Source organism: Gopherus flavomarginatus, chromosome 8, assembly GCF_025201925.1.
Source record: "Gopherus flavomarginatus isolate rGopFla2 chromosome 8, rGopFla2.mat.asm, whole genome shotgun sequence".
NCBI classification, from domain to species: Eukaryota; Metazoa; Chordata; order Testudines; family Testudinidae; genus Gopherus; species Gopherus flavomarginatus.
The window spans coordinates 86,027,910-86,044,960 of record NC_066624.1 but is presented as its reverse complement, the minus strand read 5'-3'; the positions used below and the strand labels follow the sequence as shown (position 1 = coordinate 86,044,960).

At 47.5% G+C, this 17,051-nt stretch overlaps 1 protein-coding gene across 1 annotated transcript in view; it reads left to right on the top strand.

The window, feature by feature from the left end:
* Positions 1-17,051, top strand: part of CP (ceruloplasmin) — a 44,205-nt gene that overhangs the window by 9,211 nt on the left and 17,943 nt on the right. Inside the window, exons 4-10 of the mRNA XM_050965820.1 lie at positions 244-417; positions 1,153-1,407; positions 2,717-2,882; positions 4,583-4,722; positions 14,697-14,837; positions 14,974-15,185; positions 15,839-15,989. Coding sequence (XP_050821777.1) covers positions 244-417; positions 1,153-1,407; positions 2,717-2,882; positions 4,583-4,722; positions 14,697-14,837; positions 14,974-15,185; positions 15,839-15,989 — 1,239 coding nt within the window. The remainder of the gene's footprint in view (positions 1-243; positions 418-1,152; positions 1,408-2,716; positions 2,883-4,582; positions 4,723-14,696; positions 14,838-14,973; positions 15,186-15,838; positions 15,990-17,051) is intronic.

Sequence of the window (17,051 nt, the reverse complement as noted above, 5' to 3'; positions counted from 1 at the left end):
TTCTAGCTTTCCATACAAGAATAATACATACATACAAATAGGATGAACACACTCAGTAGATTATAAGCTTTGTAATGATATCTTACAAGAGACCTTTTGCATAAAGCATATTCAGTGACATTATATTCACACTCATAAGCATATTTCCATAAACATATAAAGTGCAAAGTCACAATTACTATAGCTAAGAATTGAGGAAAGGAGTATTTCACCAGCCAATGTATGAAAATGACTATTTTTCAGGGCCACTGGATGGAGGAAGTGATAGACACATTGATGCTGAATTTATCCTTATGTTCTCTGTGATGGATGAAAATCTCAGCTGGTATCTGGATGACAATATTGAGAAATATTGCTCCGAACCTGCCAAAGTTGACAAAGAGAATGAAGACTTCCAGGAGAGCAATAAAATGCACTGTAAGAATTTTTTTAAAGAACTGTTCATCATTGTTGTATCCCATTAACATTCCTTTTGTAATCTTTAAAAGGTGAGCTATAGCTAGGTTGTTTGATTAATTAAGCGTTTTATTCTTCTTAGATGTTTTTATATAAAAGTGAAGGTTTAGGGCCTGCTTCTGCTCCTGTTGAAGTCAGTGGAAGTTTTGCCACTGATTTTAGTGTGATCAGGAAGGGGGCAATACTTATTAATACTAGAAACGAAAAGGGCAAGTATCTGGCCAGACCAGAGGTGTGGGAAAACCAAATTGTAATTGTGACAAAGGGCATACACAGTGGGTCTGAGTCACTTACTAGGCTGCTCAAATTGCTGTTGAATCTGTACTAGAATAGTTTCCCAGACCACTGTAGGCAGAGGTTTGTTTCCTCTGGAGTATAGCATTCTACTATACTCCAAAACATAGTCTGTGCTGCTTAGTGTCACCACAGAAGCTAGCCTTAAATCTGGCCTAAACTAAACATTCATGGAAAGGACTGATAACCACAGTACAAATACTAGCCATGCAGATCAGATATGGATTCAGGTTTTGGAACCCCATGGTCTAACGTGAAGGATGCTCAGAATCAGAGTTTTGGTTAGAGCTCATCTCTACCTTATAGTATAGTGGCAGTGATTTCAGTGTTACATGGTTGGCAAGATAAGTTTTTGCCCTGTGATGGTGAGTATATAATAAATAGCATTTCTTATTTTTTAAGCAATCAATGGATACATGTATGGATATCTTCCCAATCTCACCATGTGTGCAGAAGACAAAGTGAAATGGCATCTTTTTGGAATGGGTAATGAAGCTGATATCCACTCAGCCTATTTCCATGGACAGGTTTTTACAGAAAGGAATCACCGCATTGACTCCATCAGCCTCTTCCCTGCTACCTTTGTTGATGCTCTTATGGTCCCGAAGAACCCTGGGGAATGGCTGCTTAGCTGCCAAGTCAATGATCACATAGAAGGTGTGAAATAAGTTACTGTCTATTGTATTTTATAAGCTACAGGGTAATGCGGCATACCTGAGTGCTTTATTTGGCATGCCATAATCATGATACAAAAAACAGAAGAGCCACAGTAAATATTATATAAGTGGATACAAGACCCCAGTCAGAATTGTAATGATCTAACCATTTGAATTCATTGTGCCTGAGCTTACCCTTTACTGAGTCACTTTTGCATGAACGTTGACATTAGGAAGAATGTCATCTGATATATCACCGCCTGGTTAACAAAGCCATCTCACATTCTCAGCAGCTCATCTAGGAATGCATTACATTAAGGGCTGAACCAAAGCCCAGTGAAGTCAATGGACATATTGTCACTACTTGGGTTCAGTAATACCTGGGCAGGAACTGGTGCAAATTCCAAATGATTTACACTGGATAAGTTTACCTCTGCTTACAAATGGGGTAAGCTCAGCCAGTGTGAATCATAGCTTCTTTTATTTACATTGGTTGCTGGCCACCAATGGCTGAACTGGGTCTCATTCCAAGTTCAGGCAAGGCTATAGTAATTTATGCCATACCTCATGGCCCATTGTGTGGCTTCTTCTCTCTCATCTAAGGCCTGGTCTACTCTTAAATGTTTTGCTGACACAACTACGTCAGGTGTGGGGGTGGAGGGAGACACCCCCTCAAAAAAACCCACCCCACAGACTCTTAACTGATGTAGCTATGCCTGTAAACACTCTGGTGTTGATGCAGTTATAATGGCAAAAAAATCCTTTTCTCAGTATAGCTTATTTCATTCAGGGCACCGGTTTAAGTTTTTCAGGGAACTGGTTTAAGTTCTTTTGTTGGTATAAACTCCATCTTCACTAGGAGGGTTTACTGGTATAGTTATACTTGGAAACTGTTTCTAGTTTAGACAAGGCCTAGGAATTTCACAAATGAGTCACTGATTAAGCTCTGAGTGAAAGCAGAGCCAATCTAATAGCATTTTGCCTAAGCTGAAGCATATCTGACAGTCTGTTTTCACTCAATTCTAATCTTGTCACTAATGTGAACAGTACCTTCATAAAACAAAGACATCCTTTACCACCACATAGCAGCCTGTATTGCATACTACACACTAATTTGGCTTGGGTGTGGTGTTTCATGTAGTTTGCTTTTGTCTGTGATTTTTATATCATGCAACAATGAGTCTCAGGGGAAGGAAACAGACAATTTTAAATGGGAGAAGAAAAGAAAAAAACAGGGTTCACATAAAATCCCCTCCCTCTCCACTTAAGGTTTGTTGTATTTGTATTTCCCTTTTTTCTCACTCCCCCAGGTGGTATGCAGGCCATATTTGAAGTAAAAGACTGTAAAAAACCTACAACAGATCACAATGAATATACAAATATAAGACATTACTACCTTGCAGCTGAGGAAATTATCTGGAACTATGGTCCATCTGCAATAAACCATTTTACAGGACAACAATTAATTATTGACAGGTAAATACCTCCTATTAAATAAGAAAGCAGCTATAGACTATGGCCACAAGTGAACAATCTTTGTTTACTAAAACAGCTTTAGTTTGAACATGCTAAATATACACAGCCATAAAGAGCCCTTGATTTTTAAGGAAAAAAATCCCCCTTGTTTTCAGTGCTTCTTAAACATTGATTGCAATATATAGCCCATAACAATTATGCCTGTTACTTCCCTTGAGACCTTGAAGGAAGTTTCATTGCAGCATTAATAACTACACCGGAACGAAGAAATGTTGTGTCATCATATATAGACAATAGTCAGGATTCCTGAAAATTTCAGGACTGGTCATCCATCAGTCTAGAGTGGTAAGAAAATGCGAATGAGAGGCCAGATCCCTAGTTGGTGTAAGTTGTCAGAGGTCTACTGAAATCAGCAGCAGGGCCACCCAGAGGATTCAGGACATAAAAATGGTGCAACCCACTGCAGTGCTTGTACTCACTACTCCGAGTCTTCGGCAGTGGGTCCTTCACTTGCTCTGGGTCTTCTGCAGCACTGAAGGACACGCCACCGAACTGCCACTGATGACCCGGGAAGGGATTCTCAGACAGAGAAAGGATTCTCAGCCAGGGCTCACTGGGCCCCGGCAGGGCCTGGGGCCAATTGCCCCACTTGCCTCTGCCCAGGCAGCCCTGATCAGCAGACAACAACATATACCAGCTGAGAATCTACCCCTTGTTCTCTATATGAGTCTTCTAACTAAGACTAAGGCCTTGTCTATACTGCCACTTTACAGCACTGCAACTTTCTCGCTCAGGGGTGTGAAAAAACACCCTCCTGAGCGCAGCAAGTTTCAGCGCTGTAAAGTGGCAGCGTAGACAGTGCACCAGCACTGGCAGTCGCACTCCCAGCACTGGTCGCTACGCCCCTCGTGGGGGTGGGTTTTTTACAGCGCTGGGAGAGCTCTCTCCCTGCACTCTGCTGCGACTATACAGCCACGTTAAAGCACTGCTGTTGCTAGTGAAGACATACCCTTAGTCAAGTCATTTAACATCTCTAGTCTTCATCTATCAAATGGGTTTAACAACACTTTGTTACCTTCATGGACTGAGGCTTAATTAATTAAAATCTGTGAAGTGCTGTGAGATCATTGAATGAAAAGGGCAAGAATAATTTAAAAAAACCTCACAGAGTAAGCTTTCATGAAATCTGCAAACTGTTGAATTGTTTTTATCATCTTATTTCTCTGCGTTCCTGTGTAACTCATAATAAAAACACCTTTTTTCCTAAAACTAAATTAAAAATTATAAAGTACTGGCCAGACACTATTGTTTGTGGGTCTCCTAATGCACAGTGTGCAGAAGAGTAACAAGGCAGGATCTCAGAAAAGAAAGACAGGCTGTACAGAATTTAATGTAGGGGTCTACTAGGCTTTATCTGCATACTCATGATTCTTTAATTGCTGGACCGAGCTATAATTTGATCTAGTAGATAGAGCACTAAAGAGGGACTCAGAAGATCTGGTTTCTATTTCCAGCTCTGCTCCTGTTGGGTGACCTTGGGCAAGTCACCTCACCTCCCTGTACCTCATTTCCCTCAAATGTAAAATGGGGAGGATACTGCCCTCCTTTGTAAAGCAGTTTGAGAGCGACTGATGAAAGCACTAGCTAAGAGCACGGCGTTATTAAAAATAGTTTGTTTCTATCAAATTTCTTCTGAACAGTGAATCTCAGACATTTTTTGAACAAAATGAAAAAAGAATTGGTGGTTCTTATAAAAAAGCAGTTTATAAGGAGTACACAGATGGCACCTTCACAAAGTGTAAGAAAAGGCTCCCCGAGGAAGAACATCTTGGACTCTTAGGTGAGACTGTTTCAAACAATTTAAGGTAAAGCTGGTGGAGTTTGGTACCTCTCTGAACCTGCAGCATTTGTAAGCCCCTTGAACAGGACTGGTTTGACTGGCAGAGCTTATAAATGCTACAGGCTTCATATGGGAGAAAGGGTGGAAATGACAATTTATACTGGCACTGAGAGGGTTAAGTCAGCTCCAAGAATGAGCAGGGAGGTGGTGCCTGGCATCTGCTACAGAGTAAAAGAAAAGACGGTTACTCACCTTTGTAACTGTTGTTCTTCGAGATGTGTTGCTCATATCCATTCCAGTTAGGTGTGCGCGCGGCACGTGCACTTTTGTCAGAAGACTTTTTACCCTAGCAACACTCAGTGGGTCGGCTGGGAGCCCCCTGGAGTGGCGCCATAACACCGGATATATACCCCAGCCAGCGCAGCCACCCTTCAGTTCCTTCTTGCTGGTTACTCCGACAGTGGGGAAGGAGGGTGAGTTTGGAATGAATATGAGCAACACATCTTGAAGAATAACAGTTACAAAGGTGAGTAACCATCTTTTCTTCTTCGAGTGATTGCTCATATCCATTCCAGTTAGGCGATTCCCAAGCCTTACCTAGGCGGTGGGGTCGGAGTGAGATGTGGCAGAGTGCAAAACCACTGAGCCAAAGGCTGCATCATCTCTAGATTGTTGGACCAGAGCATAGTGTGAAGCAAAGGTGTGGACCGAGGACCAGGTAGCTGCGCGACATATCTCCTGGATTGGTACATGGGCCAGGAAGGCGGCTGATGAAGCCTGAGCTCTGGTAGAATGTGCTGTGAGATGGCCCGAGGGAACATGAGCCAGGTCATAGCACGTGTGGATGCATGCCGTCACCCAAGAGGAGATCATCTGGGAGGAGGCAGGTAGGCCTTTCATCTGGTCAGCCACAGCAACGAAGAGTTGGGGCGATTTCGGGAAGGGCTTCATCCGGTTGATATAAAAAGTGAGTGCCCTACGGACATCTAAGGAGTGTAACCGCTGTTCCCGCCGAGATGAGTGAGGCTTCGGGAAGAAGACCGGAAGGAAGATGTCCTGATTGGTATGGAAGGCCAACACCACCTTAGGGAGGAATACCGGATGCAGTCGCAACTGTACCTTGTCCTCGTGAAAGACAGTATAGAGTGGGTCCACCGTTAGCGCTTGAAGCTCGGATACTCGTCTGGCCGATGTAATGGCTACTAAGAAAACTGTCTTCCAGGACAGGTATAGCAGCGAGCAAGTTGCCAACGGCTCGAATGGTGGAAACATAAGCCTGCTTAGGACTAGATTGAGGTCCCAGGTAGGGGCAGGGCAGCGTACCTGGGGGTAGAGGTGCTCCAGGCCCTTGAGAAATCTAGTAACTAAAGGATGGGAAAACACGGAGTGTCCACTCTCCCCTGGATGGAATGTGGAGATGGCCGCCAAGTGCACCCTCAGAGACGATATCGCCAGGCTCTGCTGCTTAAGGGACCAGAGGTAGTCCAAGATAGTGGGGATCGAGACCTGAGAGGGAGTAGTATTCTGTGTTTCACACCAGCAGGAGAAACGTTTCCACTTGGCCAGATATGTTGACCGAGTGGAAGGCTTTCTGTTACTCAGGAGTATATGTTGTACTAGAGCGGAGCAGCGTAACTCTGACCTGTTTAGCCATGCAGGAGCCACGCCGTGAGGTGGAGGGCTTGCAGATCCGGGTGGCGAAGATTGCCGTGGTCCTGCGTTATGAGGTCCGGGTGGAGAGGCAGGGTAATTGGGCTGGCTATGGACAGGTTGAGCAGTGTGGTGTACCAGTGCTGTCTGGGCCACGCTGGCGCTATCATGATTAGGTGCGCTCTGTCCCTGCGGAGTTTTATCAGGACCTTGTGAACCAGCGGGAATTGAGGGAAGGCATAGAGCAGCCAGTGCTTCCACGACATGAGGAATGCGTCCGAGGTTGATCCCGGTGAAAGACCCTGGAAGGAGCAGAATGCTTGGCATTTCCTGTTCGTGCGAGAGGCGAACAGGTCTATGTGGGGAAAGCCCCACTTCTGGAAGACCGAATGAATAATATCTGGTCTTATTGACCATTTGTGGCAGAGGAAGGATCTGCTCAGCTGATCCGCTAGAGTGTTCCGAACCTCTGGGAGAAAGGACACTGCCAGGTCTATCGAGTGGGCTATGCAGAAGTCCCAGAGTCGGATGTTCTCCTGACAGAGGGGTGAAGATCGAGTCCCTCCCTGTTTGTTGATATAATACATGGCCATTGTGTTGTCTGTAAACACTGAGACACAACAGCCGTGTAGATGCTGCTGGAATGTCTGGCACGCCAGGCGGATCGCTCTCAGATCTCGGACATTTATGTGAAGCGTCAGCTCCTGTGGTGACCAAAGGCCCTGGGTACGAAGGTGTCCGAGGTGAGCCCCCCATCCGAGAGATGACGCGTCTGTCGTCAGGGACAGTGAGGGTTGTGGCAGATGGAACGGTAACCCTGCACATACCAGGGAGGGTGTTAGCCACCAGTAAAGGGAGCGTAGGGTGCTCGGGGGAATAGTGACTATTGTGTCTATCAGGTCCCTGCCCGGACGGTAGACTGAGTTGAGCCATGTTTGGAGGGGTCGGAGGCGGAGCCTGGCATATTTGGTCACATAAGTACAAGCAGCCATGTGACCTAGGAGACCGAGACAAGTGCGAGCCGAGGTCGTAGGGAAGTTCTGCAGACCTCGAATGATTGTTGCCATTGCCTGGAATCGCGGCTAGGGTAGGTAGGCCTTGGCTAGATTGGAGTCCAGGGTAGCTCCTATGAAGTCTAGCCTTTGTGTGGGGACCAGTGTGGATTTCTCCACATTGAGCATCAGGCCTAAGCATGTGAATAGGTCCCTGACAATGTCTATATGCTGTCTGATCTGTGTCTCGGAGGTCCCTCTGATGAGCCAGTTGTCCAGATACTGGAATACATGTATCCGACGTCGGTGGAGGTGTGCGGCGACTACGGCCATGCACTTTGTAAACACCCTTGGGGCCGTGGAGAGGCCAAAGGGGAGGACTGTGAACTGGAAGTGCTGGTGGTTGGCTACAAAGTGAAGGTACCTCCTGTGTGGAGGAAAAATGGCAATGTGAAAGTACACGTCCTTCATATCGAGGGCAGCATACCAGTCTCCAGGATCCAAGGACGGGATAATGTTCCCTAGGGAGACCATGCAGAACTTCAACTTTATCATGAACTTGCTGAGGCCTCGCAGGTCTAGGATGGGCCTGAGGCCTCCTTTCGTCTTGGGGATCAGAAAGTACCAGGAGTAAAACCCTTTGCCCTTCTCGTTTTGCAGCATCTCCTCTATTGCTCCTATGGCGAGGAGCGTCTGCACCTCTTGTAGGAGGAACTGCTCGTGAGAGGGGTCCCTGCAGAGGGACCGGGTGGGAGGGTGGGAAGGTGGGGATGAAACAAATTGGAGATGGTATCCTTTTTCACAGTGTGTAGGACCATAGGTCTGAGGTCAATTGGGACCACACCAGGAGGAAGTAGGAGAGGCGGTTGGAGAAGGGAGGAAAAGGATCCTGTCCTGAAACTGGTACTCCGTCCTCAGGCGTACCTTCAAAGGTAGACTTAGGCCCCACTGGTGGTTTTGAGGAGCCGTGGTTTTGGGCCCCTTGGGGTCTGGATTGGCGTCTATGGCCACCCCACCCGCACCGTCTACTAAAGTCTTGCCTGTGTCTGGGCACAAAGTACTGGCAGTGAGTCTGGGGACGGAAAGGTCTGCGTTGGGTCACAGGTGTATGCATGCCCAAGAAGCGCATGATGACCCTGTTGTCTTTCAAGCTTCGTAGCCTGGGGTCAGTCTTCTCCGAGAACAGACCCTTACCATCGAAGGGTAAGTCCTGGATGGTATATTGTAATTCAGGCAGTAAATTGGACACCTGTAGCCATGAGATGCGTCTCATAGTGATACCGGAGGCCAGAGTTCTGGCTGCCAAGTTGGCCGCATCTAGAGAAGCCTGGAGGGAGGTTCTGGCCACCTTTTTCTCCTCCTCTAGGAATGCAGCGAATTCCTGTCGGGAGTCCAGGGGGAGTAGCTCTGTATATCTACCCACCTCTGCCCAGGTGTTGTAGCTATAACGGCTCAGTAGAGCCTGCTGATTTGCCACCCGGAGCTGTAGGGCGCCTGCCGAATACACCTTGCGGCCAAATAGGTCCATTCTCCTAGCCTCCTTTGACTTTGGGGCTGGCGCCTGTTGGCCATGGCACTCCCTGTCGTTGACTGATTGGACAACCAGCGAGGAGGGAGGAGGGTGGACATATAGATACTTGTACCCCATGAGAGGGTACCATGTATTTGTGCTCGACCCCCTTTGCCATAGGGGGGATGGAGGCTGGGGACTGCCATAAGGTGTCTGCATTAGCCTGGATGGTCCTGATAAAGATCAAAGCCACCCTAGTGGGGGCATCTGCCGACAGGATGCTCACTACAGGGTCCTCGACCTCCAGGACCTCCTCCACCTGGAGGTTCATGTTGAGCGCCACTCTCCTGAGGAGGTCCTGATGGGCTCTTAGGTCTATTGGAGGCGGCCCCGAGGAGGAAGTCCCTGCCACTGCCTCATCTGGAGAGGAAGAAGATGAAAAGCCTGGGACGAGCGAGTCTTGTATGGCCTCTTGCTCCTGCGGCAGTTCCTGCTCCAGTGGCACTGGGGAACCCAGTGGGTGGAGTAGTGGTTCCTCCATCCCGGGTGGAGGAGAACGAGTAACTGTGGCCTCTGGTGCTCGGTGCTCTGATGAAGCGGAGCGGGCCGGAACTAGCGGGGCACCTTGGGCCTGGTGGTACGCCCAAGGTGTCCAAAAGGACCACTGGTGAGGTCCTGGGTCCTGAGACTGGGTTTCTTGAAACACTCCGGTGGGCACATCGGAATCGCAGTCTTGGCCATAGTAGCTGTCCACGTGGGAGGACACCGACATATGCCTGGATGGCCATGGAGGAGCGGAGAAGCCTTATGCGGATGTTCCAACAGACCTGGCTCCCCTCGGTATTGGGGACCGGTGCTGGGATGCATATCGGTACCGGGATCTAGAGAGCGGGATCTGCGACCAGATCGGTGCTGGGAGGTTGACCGAGATCTCAAATCCCAGCATCCTGAATGGCTTCGGGAGGCACGGTGCCTGGAGCGGTGCCGTGAACTGGAGCGGTGCCGCGGGTAATGAGCCAGTGAACGAGAGTCCAACCGGTGCCGTGAGTCTGACCGGTGCCGTGTGGTAGAACGGTGCCGGGACTGCGAACAGCGTCAAGAGCGGGAGCGCTGTCTGGACCTGGAGCGTCTGTGGGACCGCGATCGTGAGCGGTGCTGGTCAGCTGCGCCGACAGAGGGTGGTCTAATCAAGGTTGGCTTGCCTATGGATTGGATTACCCTCACCGGCAGTGGCGGGGGTAGAGGCAGTGCCAAGTCTGTCAGGGCGATCAGGTCCCTCGCCGCTGAGAACGCCTCTGGCATGGATGGCATGGTGAGCTCTACAGTGGCACGCGCCGGGGAGCTAACAGGTGACGGACTCGATGGCCCTTGTGGGACCAGAATCGATGGCACCGATTTAGTTGGTGCCGCAGTGGGTGTCGGTGCTGGGCGGTCCGATTTAGGCGTACTCTCCGACTGCGGTGCAGTCGGTGCCGAAGCAGCAGGATTCTTGGTCTTTCTCAACCTCGGGGAGAGGGAGTGTCATTGAGCCGACTTTGGTGCCGGCGACGTTCGGTGCCGTGAGTCCTTGGGCGTACCGGTGTGGTCCGGTGCCATGGAGGCGCTTCTGCTCACCGACTGACCAGCGCTCGGTGCCGAAAGTGGAGGGGTGAGGGCCGCCTCCACGAGGAGCTGCTTAAGCCTGATGTCCTGCTCCTTTTTTGTTCTCGGCTTGAAAGCCTTGCAAATGGGGCACTTAGCTGTCAAGTGCGATTCCCCGAGGCACTTCAAACAGGAGTCATGCGGATCTCCTGTCGGCATCAGCTTGTGGAAGGCCGAGCATGGTTTGAAACCCGGTGAGCTGGGCATGGGCTCTAGCACCGGGTGCAGGGAAGGGGCTAGTCCCCGAACCCCTCTAACATTACTAAACAAACTGTGCTAGTAAGGAAAAAAAAGTATAACTATATATATATATATATATATATATATAAAAGGATTAACACTATATAACTATATACGCGATAACAAACGAGAACTACGAGTAGCTAGGGAAGTGGAGGTCAGCTAAGCCATGCTCCACTGTTCCAATAACTGACACGGACGATAAGAAGGAACTGAAGGGTGTCTGGGTCGGCTGTGGTATATATCCGGTGCCATAGTGGCGCCACTCCAGGGGGCGCCCAGCCGACCCACCTAGTGTTGCTAGGATAAAAAGTCTTCCGACGAATGTGCACACGGCGCACGCACACCTAGCTGGAATGGATATGAGCAATCGCTCGAAGAAGAATGAATGGTAGGAGCGCAGGTGGTGCTTTCATTGACTCGGTTACTTCTGTTGAGGGGTGTGTGAAGAAGCACATGAACTAATGGGGGAAGGTTGCGATACAGCTGGTGTCTGTGATGGGCAGGATACCAGCAGGAGTTGGAGGATGTGCTCGGGCAGCAAAAGGATTATAGGGTTGGGGTTATATGTGCTGTTGTCTAGGATGAAATACACCTGCTGGAAAAGAGAGAGGGGTCAGACAGTACCTCTCTCATTCCTTGTACTGTCTAGGGCTACGGTTAGCTGAAGAGAACACTCGTCACAACCCTTCTTGTTAGTGTACCCATCTTCCCTTCAGTTTCCTCTGCCTTCCTTTCCTTCAAAAGTAGCCTCTCTCATAGACTCATAGAACAGGAAGGGACCTCCAGAGGTCATCGAGTCCAGTCCCCTGCCCTCATGGCAGGACCAAACACTATCTAGACCATTCCAGAGAGACATTTATCTAACCTACTCTTAAATATCTCCAGAGATGGAGATTCCACAACTTCCCTAGGCAATCTATTCCAGTGTTTAACTACCCTGACAGTTAGGAACTTTTTCCTAATGTCCAACCTAAATCTCCCTTGCTGCAGTTTAAGCCCATTGCTTCTTGTTCTATCATTGGAGGCTAAGGTGAACAAGTTTTCTCCCTCCTCCTGATGACACCCTTTTAGATACCTGAAAACTGCTATCATGTCCCCTCTCAGTCTTCTCTTTTCCAAACTAAACAAACCCAATTCCTTCAGCCTTCCTTCATAGGTCAAGTTCTCAAGACCTTTAATCATTCTTGTTGCTCTTCTCTGGACCCTCTCCAATTTCTCCACATCTTTCTTGAAATGCGGTGCCCAGAACTGGACACAATACTCCAGCTGAGGCCTGACCAGCGCAGAGTAAAGCGGAAGAATGACTTCTCGTGTCTTGTTTACAACACACCTGTTAATGCATCCCAGAATCACGTTTGCTTTTTTTGCAACAGTATCACACTGTTGACTCATATTAAGCTTGTGGTCTACTATGACCCCTAGATCTCTTTCTGCCATACTCCTTCCCAGACAGTCTCTTCCCATTCTGTATGTGTGAAACTGATTGTTCCTTCCTAAGTGGAGCACTTTGCATTTATCTTTATTGAACTTCATCCTGTTTACCTCAGACCATTTCTCCAATTTGTCCAGATCATTTTGAATTTTGACCCTGTCCTCCAAAGCAGTTGCAATCCCTCCCAGTTTGGTATCGTCCGCAAACTTAATAAGCGTACTTTCTATGCCAACATCTAAATCGTTGATGAAGATATTGAACAGAACCGGTCCCAAAACAGACCCCTGCGGAACCCCACTTGTTATACCTTTCCAGCAGGATTGGGAGCCATTAACAACTACTCTCTGAGCACGGTTATCCAGCCAGTTATGCACCCACCGTATAGTAGCCCCATCTAAATTGTACTTTCCTAGTTTATCTATAAGAATATCATGCGAGACTGTATCAAATGCCTTACTAAAGTCTAGGTATATCACATCCACCGCTTCTCCCTTATCCACAAGGCTCTTTATCCTATCAAAGAACGCTATCAGATTAGTTTGACATGATTTGTTCTTTACAAATCCATGCTGGCTATTCCCTATTACCTTACCACCTTCCAAGTGTTTGCAGATGATTTCTTTAATTACCTGCTCCATTATCTTCCCTGGCACAGAAGTTAAACTAACTGGTCTGTAGTTTCCTGGGTTGTTTTTATTTCCCTTTTTATAGATAGGCACTATATTTGCCCCCTTCCAGTCTTCTGGAATCTCCCTCGTCTCCCATGATTTCCCAAAGATAATAGCTAGAGGCTCAGATACCTCTTCTATTAACTCCTTGAGTATTCTAGGATGCATTTCATCAGGCCCTGGTGACTTGCAGGCATCTAACTTTTCTAAGTGATTTTTTACTTGCTGTTTTTTTATTTTATCATCTAAACCTACCCTCTTCCTGTAAGCATTCACTATATTAGACATTCCTTCAGACTTCTCAGTGAAGACCGAAACAAAGAAGTCATTAAGCATCTCTGCCATTTCCAAGTCTCCCGTTACTGTTTCCCCCTCCTCACTGAGCAGTGGGCCTACCCTGTCCTTGGTCTTCCTCTTGCTTCTAATGTATTGATAAAAAGTCTTCTTGTTTCCCTTTATTCCCATAGCTAGTTTGAGTTCATTTTGTGCCTTTGCCTTTCTAATCTTGCCTCTGCATTCCTGTGTTATTTGCCTATATTCATCCTTTGTAATCTGACCTAGTTTCCATTTTTTATATGATGCCTTTTTATTTTGTAGGTCACACAAGATCTCGTGGTTAAGCCAAGGTGGTCTTTTGCCACATTTTCTATCTTTCCTAACCATCGGAATAACTTGCTTTTGGGCCCTTAATAGCGTCCCTTTGAAAAACTGCCAACTCTCCTCAGTTGTTTTTCCCCTCAGTCTTGATTCCCATGGGACCTTACCTATCAGCTCTCTGAGCTTACCAAAATCCGCCTTCCTGAAATCCATTGTCTCTATTCTGCTGTACTCCTTTCTACCCTTCCTTAGAATTGCAAATTCTATGATTTCATGATCACTTTCACCCAAGCTTCCTTCTACTTTCAAATTCTCAACAAGTTCCTCCCTATTTGTTAAAATCAAGTCTAGAACAGCTTCCCTCCAGTAGCTTTTTCAACTTTCTGAAATAAAAAGTTGTCTGCAATGCAGTCCAGGAACTTATTGGATAATCTGTGCCCCGCGGTGTTATTTTCCCAACATATATCTGGATAGTTGAAGTCCCCCCATCACCACCAAATCTTGGGCTTTGGATGATTTTGTTAGTTGTTTGAAAAAAGCCTCATCCACCTCTTCCACCTGATTAGGTGGCCTGTAGTAGACTCCCAGCACGACATCACCCGTGTTTTTTACCCCTTTTAGCCTAACCAGAGACTCTCAACACTTCCGTCTCCTATGTCCATCTCCACCTCAGTCCAAGTGTGTACATTTTTAATATATAAGGCAACACCTCCTCCCTTTTTCCCCCGTCTATCCTTCCTGAGCAAACTATACCCATCCACACCAACATTCCAGTCATGTGTATTATCCCACCAAGTTTCAGTAATGCCAACGTCATAGTTGTATTTATTTATTAGCACTTCCAGTTCTTCCTGCTTATTACCCATACTTCTTGCATTTGTATATAGGCATCTAAGATACTGGTTTGATCTTGCCTCCCAGCTTTGCCCTGACCCGCCTTCCTCTCTGCCATTATAGTCCGTGCTCCCTCCTGTTTCCAACCCATCTCCCAGGTCTTGCTCCCCACTTACCTGTGGGGTTTGCTCACCTGTCCCTCTCTGCCCCCACAACCATCCAGTCCCATAGCTTCTCCCTTAATGAAAGCTGGAACCCAGCTGCCTGTACTGGACTCCAGTACAGTGCTCCCTGCAGCTGTATGTGCAGCAGTGTATTCTAGATCCCAAAGCACTTTTCAATTGGCTAAGATCAGGGTACATTTGGATCAAAACAATCTGACAATTGAAATTTGTGCTCTTTACAAGGACCCGTCATCAAGGCAGAAGTGGGTGACATCATCAGGGTGACCTTCAAGAACAATGGCAGCCACCCATTCAGCATTCAGCCTCATGGTGTGAGCTACAGCAAGGGCAACGAGGGTGCACTGTACCATACCATCTCTGGAGGTGAATATGGAAACCAGGAGATTCCTGCAGAGAACGAGCAGTTGTATATTTTGATGCATTTGTGATCAAAGTAATTGTGTTTATGACCAGGAGGTTAGCTATTGAACTTTGATTTTTAATGCTGATTTTATAACAGGCACTGAAGCTCCTTCGTCACATGTGCGTCCTGGTGCTACATATATGTACGAGTGGAAGGTATCAGAAGATGTGGGTCCCACCCAGGAAGATCCAGACTGCTTAACCTGGCTTTACTATTCAGCTGCAGATTCAGTCAAAGACACCAACTCTGGCCTTGTGGGCCCTCTCTTAGTATGCAGGAAAGGAACTCTGCTTCCCTCTGGGAAACAGGTAACTCAAGGAGAAAGTGAAAGTGTTTACATCACTCTAACCCAATCTGCTTTCCCCTCCTGAACTGTGACTTTAAAAGCCTGCCAGGCTAAACATGCTTTTCCTGGGGGGGGTGGGGGGGGGGCTTTTGGCGGGTAGGTGGGAAGATGTGTGTCTTTTTTGTTTGGGGTGGTGGGATTATTCAGTAGAGAACTGGGAATGGGCTATTTCTAGATCATGATAAGCAATGACTATTGATAGTGACTATTTAATGGGTGTTCGTTGGACAGTATGAAATGAGGATTCTAGTCCAGTTCCTGATGGGCTGATGTACATATCACAAAGCCACTGGCACCAAATGGCATCCTGGCTGGCAAATCTCAGCAGGGAGGCCAGGGACTTGAATGATACAGATACGGAGGTTCCCCCTCATCTCTAGGGGTGGTTTCTGCAGGTCAGTAATGAGACGGGTTGGCAGAAGAGTTGATACAGACCAGGTCGGGTGGTAGAGAGTTTTGAGTTCCTCAGATGAAAGGTTCTATCTATCCATTCATATTTATGTATGCCTCCCTTATGTTAAATATATTCACAAAGCAATTTACCAATAGAAGCCCTTTGATGTTCTTTATTTTACTCTTTTTTTTTTTTCTGTGTGTGCTGGTTCTTATCCACAGAAAAATGTAGACAAGGAGTTTTTCCTACTTGCTACAGTGTTTGATGAGAATCTGAGCTGGTATTTGGATGACAACATTTTGATGTTTCTAATAAATCCTATTGACATTGACAAGGAAGATGAGGACTTCCAGGAGTCCAACAAGATGCACTGTAAGGACTTAACTTTATTATAACTAAATAGGCAAATTCTTTATATAGCATGTTGTCAGTATCACACACACACCTTTATCTCAGTTCAAGCAAGTTCTACTGTGTGCAGAATTACACTGCTGCATGTTTCTATGTACAAAGTTAGAGGCTGCATTGCGACTATTTTGAAAATGTGGTTTAATTATTTTTAAGGAATTACTTGTAAAAAGCTCTTTTGCAGTAAAACAGTGTATAAATATAATGAAAAATGTCTCCCTAGCACAGAGGTGGGCAAACTTTTTGGCCTGAGAGCCACATTGAGGTTACAAAACTGTAAGGAGGGTCAGGTAGGGAAAGCTGTGCCTCTCCAAACAGCCTGGCCCCTGTCCCCTCTTTGCCCCCTCCCATTTCACACCCCCTAACTGCCCCTCTCAGAACACCAGACCCATCCAACACCCCCTTGCTCCTTGTCCCCTAACTGCCCCCTCCTGGAAGCCCCCTCCCCTAACCGCCCCAGGGACCCCACCCGATACTCAACCCCCCTGATCCCAATCCCCTGACCCCTATCCACACCCCCGCCCCCGAGACTCCCATGCTTATTCAACCTCTGCACCTCCCACATTCTCCATCCCCTGATCATCCCCCAGAACCTCTTCCCCATCCAACTGCCCCCTGCTCCCTGTTTCCTGACTGCCCCCCCAGGACTGCCTGCCCCTTATCCACCCACTCAGTCCCCTTACCATGCTGCTCAGAGCAGCATGTCTGACAGCCACGCCACCCGGCCAGAGCCAGACACGCTGGCATGCTGCATGGCAGGAGCAAGCAACCCTGCCGCCCAGAGCACTGACGGCATAGCTGTGGGGGAGAGGGAACAGCGGGGGAGGGGCCAGGAGCTCAAGGGCCGGGCAGGATGGTTCCACGGGCCAGATGTGGCCCGTGGGCCATAGTTTGCCCACCTCTGCCCTAGCAGATTGCAGCAAGGGACAAGAATGTGCTTGGTACAGTTCAACTAACTGGTGTAGATATATGAAGAATATTATTGCATACTAATTAATACAAACTGAATATTAAGCATTCATTAAG